Source organism: Corvus brachyrhynchos, unplaced genomic scaffold (assembly GCF_000691975.1).
Source record: "Corvus brachyrhynchos isolate BGI_N302 unplaced genomic scaffold, ASM69197v1 scaffold706, whole genome shotgun sequence".
NCBI lineage: Eukaryota > Metazoa > Chordata > Aves > Passeriformes > Corvidae > Corvus > Corvus brachyrhynchos.
The window spans coordinates 319292-335435 of record NW_008238371.1 but is presented as its reverse complement, the minus strand read 5'-3'; the positions used below and the strand labels follow the sequence as shown (position 1 = coordinate 335435).

The window sequence follows — 16144 nt, the reverse complement described above, 5'->3', positions numbered from 1 at the left end:
CCAGTCCGGTGTCTGCCCCGCGTGTCCCAGGGCGGGGGGCCTGACTCTGTACGCTCGGCAGTGTCCCGGGGTGGGTGAATTGCGACGTTGATGTTCTGCTGGTGAAACGCCTCGGGCATGGGTTGCGCGGAACCGGGCGGCTCCAGTAGATGCCGTCGGGACCACTCTGCCCTGAGGCAGCAGGACACCCGCAGCCCCGGGGGCTCCGCGTGGGCCATGTGTGTAAAGGATGCCCGTGGCCTTTGCTTGAGGCATGGCAGTGTGAAGATGGAGGGGGCTGATGGTGTCTTCCCCCTCTCAGATAGACACTGCCTCGATCTTCTGGTGCTTGATGCCCAGACCTGTTTGGAGTTTTCTTTCCTGCTGCAGAAACCACTGTAGCGTCGGAATTAATTCTCTTCCTACTGCTATTGCTCTGACTCTCTGCTCACCTGTTTTTCTGAGACATACCTGGTTTGCAGAAACTAAGAGCCTGCCTCTAAAAGAGGTTTTGTTCCTGTTAAAGAGAGAGGCTTTGCCACAGGGAGCTGTTGGTCTTAAAGGAAATAAGCAGGTAACGCTTACAGAGAGTTTAATTTTGGGCCTTCCTTTAGCTCACCTGGCAGTCCGCAAGCTTCCTGCAGGCTCAGCCCGCGGTGCGCTGTGCCAAGGGGCGGTCGGTGTGCGGCACGGAGCCGCGGAAGGGCCGCTCCTGCCCGCGGGTGCCGAGCGCGCCTCTCCGCGCGCGGGGTCCGGGCTCCGGCCGGCCCCGGGGCACTCGGAGGCGCCGCGGGGACCCGGCCCGAGCCGGCCAATCGCCGCGCTCTGCCGGGGTTCATTTGCATGCCGCCTCCCTATTGGTGCGGGCTGGGGCGGGGGCGGGCCGGGGCCCCGCTGGGGCTCGGGGAGCCTCGGGACAGCGCTCTCAGGCTCGGGGTGGGGTTGTGCCGGTGTTCTGTGCAGGGCCCGGACTTGGACTCGATGATCCTTGTGGGCCCCTTCCGGCTCAGGAGATCATATGATTCTGTGTGGGTCGATACCGACATATTTCTTACTGAGCTATTTACACATGAGGGATAAAACTCCCTTGCCCATTTTTGCTCACCTGTTTCATTCCTTGTTGTCACTGCTCTGTGGCACTGCCCGAAGGGGTCCTGTATCAGTGCCAGTGACGTTTTTTGCTCCTTGGCTAAAGCATATTTGCCAGGGTGTTAATAGTGATTTTGCTGAGTGAGTGATTTTGCCAGGAGTGCTGGATGCTGACAGCCAGGGTGTCATTCCGTGCTGGCACAATCTGAAATCAGATCTGCCTGCCAAGATCACTAGTGCCGTTGGCTGCTTCAAAGGGCAGCATCTCTCACCGAGGAGTGAAGTTGGCCTGTGACAGAAGGTCAGCATGACAGGAAAGATGGTGGTGAGGCTCTGGTACAGGTGGTCCTGAGAAGCTGTGGCTGCCCCGTTCCTAGAAGTGTCTAAGGCCAGGTTGGACAGGGCCTGGAGCAACCTGGTCTAGTGGAAGGTGTCCCTGACCATGGCAGTGGGTTTGGAATAGATGCTCTAGAAGATGTAACCCAAACCATTCCAGGATTTTGTGATTCTATTACTTGCTTTTACTGTAGGAGGAAGGGAAGAGGGGAACGTGCAGATGGACATAGTAGCTTCTCAGAAAATTAGTAGGGACTGTTCCAATGCTGCTGCTTCTCTATTCTCAGCTTTCCCTTCATTTATTTGCTATTAAATTAATTTTCTGGTCAAGCCTTTTCTTAAGCTTGCAGGCAGTACTTTGTACATTCTATTCCTAGTCTAGTCCTTCCTGCCAGGGGGGTTAGTCCCATCACATTTAGAAAACTGGCTCACTGTTCTGGCTGCTCACTTAGTTCTGATGGTCCTGTTTTATTTAGATAACATTTAGATATTTAGCTGGTGGAAGTTCCTGCTAGACTGTATATATCCGCCTGCTAAGCTGAAAAGCTGAGTTTCATTGCATCTGGGTCTCCTCAACTCTTCTGCAGAAATGGGAGTTGTTTTTGTGGTCCTGGGCCTTTTGGTACAGAGGCTTATGGCTTCTCTCATGGTTGTAAATCAGTAACACTTCTGGTCTTCTCACATATAGAGGTGGACGCTCTTACAAAGGAGCTGGAGGACTTTGAGTTAAAGAAAGCTGCTGCCCGAGCCGTGACAGGAGTGCTGGCCTCCCACCCCAACAGCACTGATGTGCATATCATCAACCTCTCACTGACCTTTCATGGTCAGGAGCTGCTGAGTGACACCAAACTGGAGCTGAACTCTGGGAGACGCTATGGCCTGATTGGACTCAATGGGATTGGTAAGCTGCGGGGAAAGTGACATGGCTCCCTGGAGCTCGGTAAAGGTGTCATGCTGCTGAGAAGCTGGGCAGGTACATGTGGGAAGTGCTGGAAACCAGAAAGAGGACTGTTAGATGGACCTGGTTGGGACACAGCAGTTTCTGATCTCCCGTATCTCCACCCAGGAAGGGGAATTACTAGGATTGTTGATAGAAGCCTGAGATTGCATTCTAGATTTGGACTGTGCTTTTGATCTTGTTTCTATGGAGCATTGGCTGAGATGTCTGGGATCTGTTAATCTGCCTGATTCCTGTTTGCCCGATTTGCTTAGTAATGCCAGTAAACCCAATGCTGATGGTGTTGGCCAAAGAACTTGTACTGTATGGAGGAGTAGAAAGTGTGTGGTTTGGCCTGACTGGGAAAACAACTGTACAGTCCTTGGAGAAAGTGATGCTACATTGAGAGATGCAGAATATGGGTGTGATTGGAGGGGTGCTAGTAAGTGTGACCATCTAGTTTAACTTTCAGGAAAACCCAGGTTGTTTAGGGATGAGTGCATTATTTTCCTCAATGTTAGAAGTCTTTGGAATCTGGGATCCTGATACCAGCTGTCAGACCTGGTTAGACAGCAGAAAGTACAACAGAGATAAAGTTTCCCAAATCTGGGCAAGGGCTGAAATGCAGTGGTTTCCAAAAAGCTTCTTCATGTCCTGTCCCTGGGGTGGTGAGCCTTAGCTAGGAGGGCGGCCTGTCATAGTGAGGCAGTGGCCTCTCCAGTTCTTCTGGCCTCTTGGGAAAAAAATTCTTCAGGATTTTCTGAGGTTGGAAAGCTAAGGAATCACAGTGGGATCTGAGTGTATCTCATTGGTTTCACTGTGATGTTGTATCTCACTGAATCCAGCAATTAATTGTGATTATCTGCACACAGGGAAATCCATGCTTTTGTCGGCTATTGGGAAGCGAGAAGTGCCCATCCCAGAGCACATTGACATCTATCACCTGACCCGAGAGATGCCTCCCAGTGACAAGACCCCTCTGCAGTGTGTGATGGAGGTGGATACAGAGAGGGCCATGCTGGAGCGAGAGGCAGAACGTTTAGCTCATGAAGATGGTAAAGCTTCTCAGAGTCCCAAGGGACATTTTCTCCCGTTTCCTTCCCTACCAAAGAAAATTTGGGTTCCTTAGTGGAGTTTTCACATGTTGTGGTACCTCTTCCCCTCAGCTGCCTGTACTAATGGGCACGGATGACACTTCTTTGGATGAATTATTCCATGCAGCATCTTAAGAAGTGTCTCAGGCTTGGATATGGAGGGGGCTAAATAGGGGTAAAGCAGAGGGACTGTGAGGTTTCCATGCTGTGCAGCAGTGCAGCTGGGAGCCCTTTATAGGCGGAGGTGCTGACCGGCAGGCTCTCTTTCAGCGGAATGTGAGAAACTCTTGGAGTTATATGAACGTCTGGAGGAGCTGGATGCTGATAAGGCAGAAGCACGGGCCTCACGTATCCTTCATGGCTTGGGGTTCACGCCAGCCATGCAGAGGAAGAAGCTGAAGGACTTTAGTGGTGGCTGGAGAATGAGGGTGGCTCTTGCCAGGTGAGTGGAATAGTGCCTCCTGCCTCCTGTGAGAATGCCTGCCTGCTCCTGACTCTGCAGAACCACAGACACAGTTCTAAGAACTCAGAGCAGAGCTGAGAGGCTTTGGGTTACCCTGCACTTACCCTATGCTGTCATCTCCCCTGTCCTTGCAGAGCGCTCTTCATTCGGCCTTTTATGCTGCTGCTCGATGAGCCCACAAACCACCTTGACCTGGATGCCTGTGTGTGGCTGGAGGAAGAGCTGAAAACGTAAGCACAGAGGAGTTTGCTGCTTCTGTGGGTTGTGCTTTTCTGTCAGCATGTGAGCATGAACATCTTGCCAGCATGTAAGCAAGTTCTGCAGGAGTAACTGTATAGTTCTTGTGGGTGCATAACTGTGTTGCAGTATCAGTGACACCTGCTTTCTGCTATGTGACATGCTTGATGCAAAAGTAAAGAATTCAAAACAATCCCCTATCTCCCTGGCACTGAAGGAATGAGAAATGCTGGTTTGTACTCCCAGGTTAAAGGTGCTTCCTTGAAAGCCAGGAGCAGGCCTTGGCAGCCTGTGTACCAGCATTGTGTACCGTACCAGTAGTGTGAGATTTCCAGATCTGGCTCTCAGCTCATCTTCCTGCCCACCATTTCTCTGTTTTCACTGAACTGTAGTATCTGAGTGTGTTGGTTTCATCTTCTGCTAGTGTGTAAGGTGACTGGTTTTCATAGCAAAGGTAGAATGTCAAGGTGTAAGGCAAATACCTTAGGAGTAGTTAGGAAGCTCAGGTTATCTGGGGTATGCATTAAAAGAACTGTATTGTGAGAAGGGCTTTGCCTTTGCAGAGGTTTTTCCATCAGCTCTGTCAGTTGAACCTTTTGTGTCCTTGCTTTAGAAGTCAGGTGCTTTAGAAAAGAACTTTGAACCTCTTTTGGGGAGGCTTTAACCCCTCATTGTACGGATTTGGAGCGCAGCCAGATGCAGTGTGCCTAACGGATGGGAGTCTGTACTGAGAGGAAAGTAAGCAGCAAAGGTTGAAACGTCTTAGAAATGTGATGCCAGTGGAGTCAGCTGCATCAGTGGCACAAGTCACCTGCCACATAGGCAGCCAATTCTGGGCTTTTTGTGATAACAGGCAAAGACTATCTAGTGGTGCAGGGTGTTTTACTACAGTGAAAACTGTTGGCAGGATTTACTCACTGCAGTTGGTTGTAGCTGCTTTACTTCGGGTTTCCCCAGAGCATCTCCCTGGCTGTGACCTTTTTGTTCTTAATCTGATTGTAGGCAAGAGAAATCTGGTGCATATAAAGCCTTTGTCACCATCAGGGCCAACGAACAGGTTTTCTTTTCCTAGTTTAGTCTCTAAGAACTTGCATGGTGCCACAGGTTCAAGCGGATCCTTGTGCTGATATCCCACTCCCAGGACTTCCTGAACGGCGTCTGCACCAACATCATCCACATGCACAACCGCAAACTTAAGTACTACACGGTGAGTAGACAGTGCCCCATGTAACCAGCAGAAACAGGAGCTGTTCTCTGGGCACATCTGATGTTCCATGCTCTCTTTCCAGGGAAATTATGATCAGTATGTAAAGACTCGCTTGGAATTAGAAGAAAATCAAATGAAGCGATTCCACTGGGAGCAAGATCAGATTGCCCATATGAAGGTACCTGCTTAGCTGCATGAGCACCCTCCTACCCTTGTAGTGGGCATCCCTGCCCCTCCTCAACCTTATCACTGTGGCTTTTGGCTAACTCTTTTGTTGCAGAATTACATTGCACGATTTGGTCATGGTAGTGCAAAGCTGGCCAGGCAAGCTCAGAGCAAGGAGAAGACCCTTCAAAAAATGATGGCTTCTGGCTTGACAGAGAGAGTTGTGAATGATAAGGTAGGATCAGACATGGAATTGCATCTAGAGATCTGTATTTGAAACACAGACTACAGGAGCAGAAGGGTCTTTAGCAGACAGCAAGAATGGCTAACAGAGCTAGTAGCAAGAATGAGATACCCTTCCTGATGCCAAGGATCCCTGTACTCAGCATGGAGTAATGCTGAACAATGAGAAGAGGAGGAGGAATTTTCTAGGGGAGGGAAGTGGAGTTTTCATATCAATAAGACTATTTTGCAGATACAGAAATCAGAAAGGAATGCCTAGGGCTCATAGGAGATGGGAGAGGATGCTCAGTGCAGCTTTTACTTGTGTAAAGAGTACAAACCCACATTTGTTTCAAAGGGAAAGAAATAGGGATTCATTAGCCAGCAGATGAGATTGCAAGCAGCTCATCAGAATAAGTCTGAGTGAGTTGCAGGAGGGGCTTATAAAAAGTCACGATCTGGTGCCTTGGTCTACAGCTGATGTTGGTAGTGAGGCATGGTTACACCAGAATGACTGGGCTTTCTCGTGTTCCGGGGTGTCTCACAGGTGGATATTCTGTGTTAACAGACTTTGTCATTCTACTTTCCACCCTGTGGGAAAATTCCCCCTCCTGTCATCATGGTGCAGAATGTCAGCTTCAGATACACCAAGGATGGGGTGAGTATGGGAGTATGCATACAGAGATCACTTGTATTCCTGCCTTGTTTGGAAGTGGGAGACTTTTGGCTGAGCTTCCTGATGGGGCTGCAGTGTATCACTAATGGAACAAAGTTCTTGGCAGTGCTAATGCTGGGCCTGCTGGGGACAGAGCATTACAGGTGCAGTAGGGCGGTTCTGGAAACTGCTGAAAAGGCATAATATTTCATGGTTTTTGTGGTTTGCAGCCATGGATCTATAATAACCTGGAGTTTGGGATTGACCTGGATACTCGTGTAGCTCTTGTTGGACCCAATGGAGCTGGAAAGTCAACACTGCTGAAACTGCTCACAGGAGAGGTTTGCTCTGTACATTGTCTACCCTGCTCTGGACCTTTACTTTTGGGATAGTCTTCAGCAAAGCTGCACTTATTTGCCAGAGCACCCCCGTCAGGCCTTAGAAATCCTATAGTCTTGTTGCAATATAGGGCTTTTTCTCTCATATTATGTGTTCAGACTGCCTCCCCTGTGCCAGAGTAGAGATGGCTGGATTCTGTATTTCTGGCATACTGCAAGAGGAGAGGTTTCCCGGTAAAATGATTTTATCTTCCCCTTCCAGCTGCTGCCCACAGATGGGATGATTCGCAAGCACTCGCATGTGAAGATCGGTAGATACCACCAGGTACTCCCTACAGCAGCCCCCAGGGACAGAGAATGCTGAGAAAAAAGCTGTCAGGGATGAGAAATCTTGCCCCTCTAGTTCTGCTTCTGAGGCTTCTGCCACTGCTGCCTTTCTGTGTCTTGAGATGGGGGAAGGAACTGTTCCATGGAATGGTCTCCAGCTCATGTTCTTACTGGCTGTGGTCCTTCCTGTTCAGTCTCCCACCTGCTATGGTAGAGCTGGTTGCCTTGTTTGTGGTGGTGGACAAGCCTCCTATTCTGAAGCAGCACTCCTCCTGAAATGGAAATTATTCCCTAATAGTTCAGCACAGAGGCTGTCCTGTGGGTGGGATTATTGGCTCTTGTGTTCTGCCGCTCACCTGGTACCAGAGGGGTGTAACAGGGGTAGTGCTTAGGGCCATGAAGTAGTTGTCCTGCACAGCCTGAAGGTGACTTTTCTTCTCTGTCAGCACTTGCAAGAGCAGTTGGACTTAGACCTCTCACCCCTGGAGTACATGCTGAAATGCTACCCAGAGATCAAGGAGAAGGAGGAGATGAGGAAAATCATTGGCAGATATGGTCTGACAGGGAAGCAGCAGGTGAGTATGAGCTCTTGAGGTTTGCCTTTTGTTCATTAGGGGAGTAGAGGTTCTGTGTTTTCTGTTGCTCTACTGACACCTGACAGTGTGATACACTATGCAGCATGGTACACCACAGCATCAAAATGCTTTTTCCATCTCTGCCTTTGAAATTGGAGAAAAAAAACCAACTCGCGGCTCATGGGAACTTTCTTTGGATCACAGCAATTGGGTTGAATCACAGTGTGGGTTGAAGGGGTGACCCCCTCAGACTCCAGGTGAAAAGAAGACAAGTTCTGGTATAGTGCTAGACCTGAGCGTGTTTTAATTGTAACTTGAACTATTTTGCATCTCTCTTTATTTCTGAGATGAATACCAGGCAGAAGTACTAGAAGGTTCTCAGCTGTTTGTGGGGTCCACTTGGTTGAGACAAGAGAGTGGGCTCACCTATGGTGCTCTAAGTCCAAGAATGACATGCTCTTGTACGTGACACATCCTGTGTGTAACAGTTGTCCACATCGCTGCAGTTCAGCTTTGGTTTTTACATTGTTTTTGCCCATTTGTCACTGCAGAAGTTGAGAGTAGTTTGATTGTTGTGTTGGTGAATACCAGTCAGACAAATTAGCTGTCCTTACACACCTTTGGCACAAGCTGGGCCTTGCTGTGTATAGTCCTTCAGAAGCCCCTGGAATTCCCTTCTTCCCTGGCTGGGAGAAGCTTAGTGTAGGTATAAGGCTGACTGAACATTTGTCCTCTTGTGTCATGGAACTACATGGAGGCCAAGGTGGGAGCCAAATGGTTTGGGTCAGGGTGGCATGCTGTCAGGTCACTGCAGAGCAGCAAGCCATGTGTGTGTTGGGCAGGTGAGCCCCATCAGGAACCTCTCTGATGGGCAGAAGTGCCGCGTGTGCTTTGCCTGGCTGGCCTGGCAGAACCCTCACATGCTCTTCCTGGATGAGCCCACCAACCACCTGGACATAGAAACCATAGATGCACTGGCAGATGCTATCAACGAGTTTGAAGGAGGAATGATGCTTGTCAGCCATGACTTCAGACTCATCCAACAGGTAAGGACAGTTGTGAGTTTTGTCAGAGCACCTTTCTAACATTTTAGTAATTAAAACAAGGTCTTTTCAACTGACTGGCCCTTACTCATCCCAAAAAGATGAGTGAGTGAAGGAAAAAAAATCAGTGGACACGATACCTTTACTGTGTGCATATTAAACAATTACTGAGCTAGCCCAGGAAAACATTAGGTACTTAAAATAAAATAAAAACCGCCACAAATGTCAAGTGCTGATCTATCAGCTCTAGCTTTGGCTGCGAGTTCAGGTATGATTTTATTTTTCACTGTGATAGATCCAAGTAGTTCCGGTCAAGAACTACTTTTGTTTCAATTCCCAATTTAGCAAGAAAGGCTTTTCATCTTAGTCCATGAACAAAATCAGAAATACAGAGGGGCCTAGGATTTTCAGTTCTAACATCTTGTATAAATTATGTGGAAAACACCAGGGAAGATGTTTCTCTGTACTTTTCTTGGGTAGTCGAAATGTGGAAGTTATCAAACTTTTCCTGCCAGACTTCAGAGAATAGCTTTTAGTTAACTTTTTAATTTTGGTAAGATTATAAAATTCTGTACTGCAAACCTCTCTCCGCCTCCCCCTCTGCCTCCTCTTCCTCCTTGTTTGTTTGCTCTCAGGTCGCACAGGAGATCTGGGTCTGTGAGAAGCAGACAATCACCAAGTGGCAAGGGGACATCCTTGCCTACAAGGAGCATCTCAAGTCGAAGCTGGTGGATGAGGACCCACAGCTCACCAAACGGACCCACAACGTGTGAGCTGAGGAGCCCCAGCCCGTGTTCTCCGTGGGGCTGGCGGTGGCCATGTAACTCACCTGCCCGCCGGCAGGAGCGGAACTGCTGCTCCCTCTGGCTGTGTTCTAGGATTGCTGCAATACTGCTTCCCCTCGACTTGCCTTGCACCTCTGTGTCTGGACAGAGCTGTTCTCTCCTGATCTGGCTACGTTTGGGCAACTGTTTCCTTATTTAGACAATGTCCCATCTGAGCCAGGCCTTGGAATCTATTGGCTTGGGGTCACAACAGTGGCCGTCGGGGTGTCCAAGTGGCAGTGATACACAAGTGGAGACCCCAGCCCAGCTTCTGCCTCTTGCCTCCCAATTTCTGCTTCAGTTTAGATACTTCACTTCAAACTCCTCTGGCCTTGGTTTGTTTTTAACTATTATTTAACAGTGTAATTAACAGATCTGCCCGAGAATCCATCAGTCAATAAAGAGAGAAGAACAATGTTGTCTTGTTTTGTGAGCCATGGTAGCTGGGGTGTGCTGGGGTGAGTCAGCAAGTGCTAAGCTTTGAGTGAGGATCAGCCCTTCCTGCTTAATGTTCAGTTCCTCAGTACAACCAAAGCTGTGGCCAGAACTTGAGACACGTGAAGTGGTGAGTACTGAGCTGTGGAAGCAGTGAGCAGGGTCCTCAGACTTGGGGCACCTCTGCTCAGACAGTGAACACTGGGTTTCCGGTGAGTCACAGAACAAGCCATGGATACTTCTGTTGTAGATGGTGACAGACACAACTTGAAAGTGTTCTGAAGATCAATTTTAGAGAGAGAACATAGATCTGTGCAACACCAGTGTGTGTTCTCACCAACACAGTGGCTCAGGTGTGTCTTTTTGCTTCATTTTGAATTGCCTAATAATGAGACTCAATAATGTAGGAATTTTGGACTACAAATTCCTTCCTTGTTCCTTGCAGGTTTAACTAAAGACTAATCAAGTGAAGCTGAACTTTTATTTTTGTTCTCAGTAACAGATTTTTGGAAAAGTTGGTGTTCAAACCTCACCCTGAGCCACAGAACCTTGAATAAAACACATTTATAATTTATTATTAAAACAAAGGGTACTGAAGAGAAAGGTAGCAAATCAAACCTAATAACTTTTTTTGATCATGAGTCATCATTTTAATTACTACTGGCACATGAGAGTGGCAACACTGGTCACGGGAAAGGTTCATGTAGCCCAGCAGCCTGTCCAGCAGCACATGTTGCTGGGTGAATGGAAGGACAGGACAAACGAAGGAGTTGTGCTCCCATGCAGTGCATTCTTTGGTGCCAACTGACTGGCTTTGACTTTCAGTAGAGTATTTCCTTATTTTTCTTTCCCAAAGCACCCATCCAAGTTGTGACTGCTGCTGTATGTCATCCATAGGACAAATGTCACAACGCGAGCTGCTTCCAGTAGATCAAGTGGGACCTTCAGGTTTTTCACTGGTTCTGGCAAAGATCTGAGACAAGAAAAAAAATGCTTTCTGGGAAAATAATGCCAATTAGTATAAATGCTTCCAAGTTAGTCTTGCAGAAAGGTGTAGATGGCAGTAAATGTCACTTGGATGAATATCTTACAGTGGAGGATTTGGAAGTTACCGGGTAGAGCGAGGGAGTAAAACTCACAGGGAAGTGATTACTCAAAAGACTGATGGGTCACAAAAGTTAAACAGTAATAGATTAATGCATGTGTGTTCTACTCTCTAGGTTGTAGGAAGTGTTGATGAGTTGGAAAAGGTTGTGAAGTAGCTCTGAGAATGGTGAGGTCAAAGAGTCCCGACTGAGGCTAGAGCTGTTTGTCATGTGCTTCTTTCCTAACCCAAGATTTGGCAACAATTCGTTTCACTACATTTCAGATCTGGTGGTAATAAATGCAGGATACAGTCTTACGCTGAGTTCTTTGGGAATGGTAAATCCTGAGAATGGCCTGGGGACACTGGGATGACGGCCAGCATGATGGGCAGCAGTTGGAGCATTGTAGCTCACGGAGCCAAGATGAGTGCTGTTACTGTCTGCTGCTGCAAAGAGAGAGGAACTTCTGGGGTGCAGACACGTCTCTGATGTATAAACAAGGACCACAGCTACATGTTTAAAGCAAAAGCAGCTGTAGCTGCACTAGAGGTCACAGTAGGCTAGGACTTGTAAAATGGAATGTATAAACATGCTTTATCAGCCTTGATTTAACCTCACTTTGTCCCATGGTGATAGTTTTTTGGGCGGCGCTGAAGCAGCTGTGGCAGACAAATGTCCTGGAGCACTGATTTCAGGGACAGCCACAAGCTGGGGCAGTGGCACTTCAAGCTGTTTCAGCTGGGAATTTTCTGGTTTTGCAGAAAAGGAAAACTATAGATAAATTACAAGAATTGCCCCTTAGTTGCTAGGATGGTCATTTCTGTAAAAGAAGTGACCCAGTGCCTGCACAGTCACTCTTGCCTGTTACCCAAAAGTAAGGTTGGCTCTAACACAGCCACAGGCAGAAGTGGCAGGTGCAGGCTTGTGGGATTCCCTTGTGTATGTGCTGCAAGTAGATCCATACACCAAAAAACCAAAAACCTAGTGCAAAGCCAGCACTAGGATGAGTCAAGCCCAGCACACAGCACCGTGTACAGCCTCTAGCACATCCAGTCTAAGGAAGCAGATGGTAATTCTCCAAACCTGAGAGTTCAAATCTGATGGTACTGCTCAGTGGATGAGCCTCCATCCTTGGTGTGTAAAGGCTCCTTGTGCCTAATGCTGAGTGACCAGTCGCTGCTCCTCCCGCCAACGGGCTCCCTTCCAACTAAATGGGTTTTTTTCAGAAAAAAACAGCTGTGTGTTTATCACTGTGTAACACTGTATCACAAGCACGGTGGCAGCTGGGGAGGGATACAACAGCCCCCAGCTCCTTCAGCCCAAGAGTCCCCTTGTGCTGTGACCTGAAACCGAGATAACACGGCTCCTATTACAAGGAGGGTGGTGGAATGTCCCTCTGAGGGGGGAGACCCGTACTGTCCCTTGACAACACATGGCCCCTTACAAAGCACAAGTGCTGATGTCCCCTGGTCCTCCCTCCCAGTATTAGTCACTCCTGTTTCGAGAGGATCCCACTAACACATATCTTCACAAGCCCATTCTCCTTCACAAATGCACTGACATGATCATTCCAGCCTGTCCTGCCTGATCACTAATGTTTCAGTTTCTGGGAGCAAGACCTCACTGTGGCACTGACCCCCCTTGTCACTGTGACAGGTATTTGCACTAGGGGAGGGTGATCAGGTGCCTCCCCATGAGGACAGGCTGAGAATAAAACAATTCAGTGAAACACTGTGGGCTGCACAAGCAGTAGCAGAATCACTGACTGACGAGTAGGTCTCCCAGGCTCACTCTTTGGAAGATGTAATTTGCTCAGGATGTGCCAGTACGATGTGTATACCTGAGCAACAGACTCTACTTGGCAGCACAAAGACCCCGGTGTGTTCCCCCACCAAACAAGCATACTGGCATCACCCTTCTATGAAATGGCTGTAGTGGTGTCTGCTGAAAGGTTTCCTTTTCTCCCCAAAGCGCAGAAAACTCTGTTTTGTTCATGTCTCTGCTGTGTTGCTGCACGTTTTTCCTGGCTAAGTCTAACTCCTGTGTCACATTTACCCTCATTAGTGTAATCTTGGTTTCTGTCCATACTTGGGGTGTCAGCCCTCCACTGCCCCCCATCCTGGCATTCCAGGCCCTGTTGTGTGCAGCAGGTGGGATCCCAAGAGCAGGCTAGGTAGCAGGGGAAATATGGCTGGTAGGGTGTTTACGATGCCATCATTTCATCTCAGGCCCAATGCTTCCTGCAGTTACTGAGTTTCCCCTGATGGCATTACCTGTTCCATAGCATAGACGTGATCCCATTTGATTCTGGAGTACCTTGAGTACTCCAATTCACACCCTTGCACCAAAGCAAGATCCCTCCTTTCACCAAACCCCTTTTGGACCTGGGAATGGCTCTTCTCTGGTAATTCTGTCTCCTGTAAATTGGATGCTTCTGCCCTTGCCCCTCTTTGCCCAGGTTACACTCAAACTTCTCAGGTCTGAAAGTTTAGTTGAATCTGTCACTTCCAAGCTCCTCTCAGGCCAGCTGCTCTTCATTTAGTGGAAAGTGGTATCATCAGCCACAGGTGTGTAGTTGTCCTGCTCCTTGGGGGCTGCACCTGAGGCAAGTTAGGTTCTGCTGCCCGTGCTATATAACCAGCCCCACGGCACTTGCTCATTGGTCTGTTGGAGGTTAAGATGAGTTCAGAACCTTTGAAGAAAGAGGATCATGCTGCTACCTCTGGGGACAAAAGATCTAAGAGGAAGCCTAAGAGAAAGGAAGCTTTTTCAGTATATATCTATAAAGTACTGAAGCAGGTGAGTAAATGTTTCTTTTCTGCTAGAAACTGCTTTGTGCATAAAGTAATTTCTGCCCCTTGCATGTTAACACTATAAAGATTAAGGGAGAAAAATCTGGGTTTCTAGAGAGATGGGGAAAGAAAAAAAGTGTAAGTGGGTACAGGAGAGCCCCAGCTGAAGCTTAGAAGTTGAGGAGGTGGATTCTAGGGGTAGTAGAGGTAGATCTAGAGCAGAAGGTGTTTGCTAGAGAAAATGAGCTCTGGTGCACAGCTCTGCCTGAAGAAGTAATTGCACTGAAGTCAGTATGGCAGAAACAGCTGCTTCTGGCCCTGTGAGTAGGTGTCTGGTGATTTTTGATGGGGAGATGAGAGTGTTTTTGGAAGTGACCATGAGTTTTCTAGGCTACAGTTGTCAGCATGAGTCTGTAGACAGGACTTGGAGACTGGAGTATTTCTACCCCTCACAGCCATGTTTTCCATGGGGATTGTGAGGAGGCTTCTGCCAGTGTAATCCCAAAGCTTGTGTGGCATTATGGGAGCCTATACTGAGTTTAAAGTGGCCCATGACTTGGAAACCCTTAGGGCGGCAACTACAGGTGTTTTTGGGGTTAGAGTGCCCTGTCTGGAATGGGGCTCCCACTCCTTCCAGGGTGATGGGTGTGTGAGATGGTGTTTGGTTACCATCTTGTAGGTGCACCCAGACCTTGCCATCTCCTCCAAGGCCATGAGCATCATGAACTCCTTTGTCAACGACATGCTTGAGCAACTGGCCTCGGAGGCCTCACGCCTGGCCCAGTACAGCCACCGTGCCACCCCCCCCAGCCGTGAGGTGCAGGCGGCTGTCAGGCTCCTGGTGCCCGGCGAGCTGGCCAAGCACGCAGTCTCTGAGGGCACCAAGGCTGTCACCAAGTACACCAGCGGCAAGTGACCAACTGGACCCCAGTGAAACCAGCCTGAGCCTTGCTGCTTCTCTTACAGGAGTTGGTATTTGGTCTTACTCAACTGAAAAAGCAAAAAGTCTGCCTTTAAATAAAGAAATGCATAGAAACCCAGATCATGTGTTTAATCTTTGCATCACAAACTGTGAGGCAGTTTAAACTATGGCCATGGGGATTGTTTGGTAGGGCTGGAAGAATAGCTGCTGTTTGAAAGCCACCACATACAACTAGGAGCAGGGACCACAGGGTGTGCCTGGGGAAAGCTGGGTCATTATGGGAAGCATAGTGGTTCTCTGAAGTTCTCCAAACTCCTTACTATAGCTTTCAGATTCCTGACTGCTTAAAAACTTCTGTTGCCTCTGACTTTTCTGCTGTCCTTCAACTGCTTCCTAATTTTGGTGGGTCTTTCTGCCCAAGTTATCAGTTTATGCTGGTTAGAGTAAATGCTAAATCTCTCTGGGTCAGTAGAATGAAGTTAGCAGTGGGTAAAGGGTTTTTCTAACGTTTGTAAGCTATTTTCAAAGCTGTTGTTCTTTGTTTGGTTTTCTTTGTTTTTCTGGTGGGCTGTGGGAATGAGTGTGAGTTTTTCCTTGTTAGCTGTTTTTGTGGTTTGTTCTTGCTGTTGTTTGGTTTGGGTTTTGTTGTTTTTGTTTAGTTTTTTTTCTTCTGGTGAAAACTTTCTCCTTTTCTGGGAGAGGCAGAACCAAAGCAAAATGAGCTTCACTAACAAGAAAAACAAACTCTTTTCTTTCTAGACATGTGGCCATCATCTCTACTTGCTTTCAGTGGTTTTAAAGAGAACTTTATTTTGCAGGGCTCTCAGCTGGGCTAGGACTGAGTATGCTGTGTTCTGCCTTGGACCATTGTGTTAATGACTGGCCCTTGCTGCCTTTCCTTGTATCCCCAGGTGCTCACTACAGGAGGGATCCAGGGCTCTGAAGGGAGCATGAGCACATTCTGTCTGTCCACATGGACCCTGGGCAACCCACAGGGCTTAGTCTTGTGTCCAGACACGACCCTGTGATGGATGGCTTGGCTGCCCTGTAAGCACAGCACCTCCTTGGTATGTGTGGGGCTGTCCTGGGCTCCTGCACAGAGGTGCTGCCTCAGGGTCTGTGGTGGAGTGAAGAAAAGATGTGGCTCATGTTCTGGGTTGAGAAGTGGTGGAGATCACAGAATAGTTTCAGTTGGAAGGGACCTTAAAGCCCATCCAGTTCCACTTCCCTGCCATGGGCAGGGATACCTTCCACTAGACCAGGTTGCTCCAAGCCTTGTCCAACCTGGCCTTGAATGCTTGGGACATCCATAACTTCTCTGGACAACCTGCTCCAATGCCTTTTGCCAGCTTCATGTTGAGACTGGATGCCTGGTTCTAATGTCTTATCTTCACAGTATCAAGGTAGGAGTACCAGGAG

At 48.3% G+C, this 16144-nt stretch overlaps 2 protein-coding genes across 2 annotated transcripts; both read left to right on the top strand.

Moving 5' to 3' along the window:
• The first annotated feature begins 117 nt into the window (after nt 1-117).
• On the top strand, nt 118-9909 carry ABCF2 (ATP binding cassette subfamily F member 2). The gene is made up of 15 exons (XM_008635280.2): nt 118-222; nt 594-729; nt 2093-2305; nt 3214-3396; nt 3706-3877; nt 4033-4128; nt 5240-5342; nt 5425-5520; nt 5623-5742; nt 6298-6387; nt 6615-6725; nt 6985-7047; nt 7496-7624; nt 8467-8670; nt 9303-9909. Exons 1-15 carry the CDS (start codon nt 118-120, stop codon nt 9438-9440), a joined length of 1959 nt encoding a protein of 652 aa, XP_008633502.1. The 3' UTR covers nt 9441-9909.
• A 3781-nt stretch (nt 9910-13690) lies between these two features.
• Nucleotides 13691-14719, top strand: LOC103617024 (late histone H2B.L4). Its single transcript, XM_008635279.1, has 2 exons — nt 13691-13810; nt 14483-14719. Exons 1-2 carry the CDS (start codon nt 13691-13693, stop codon nt 14717-14719), a joined length of 357 nt encoding a protein of 118 aa, XP_008633501.1.
• Nucleotides 14720-16144: the final 1425 nt, after the last annotated feature.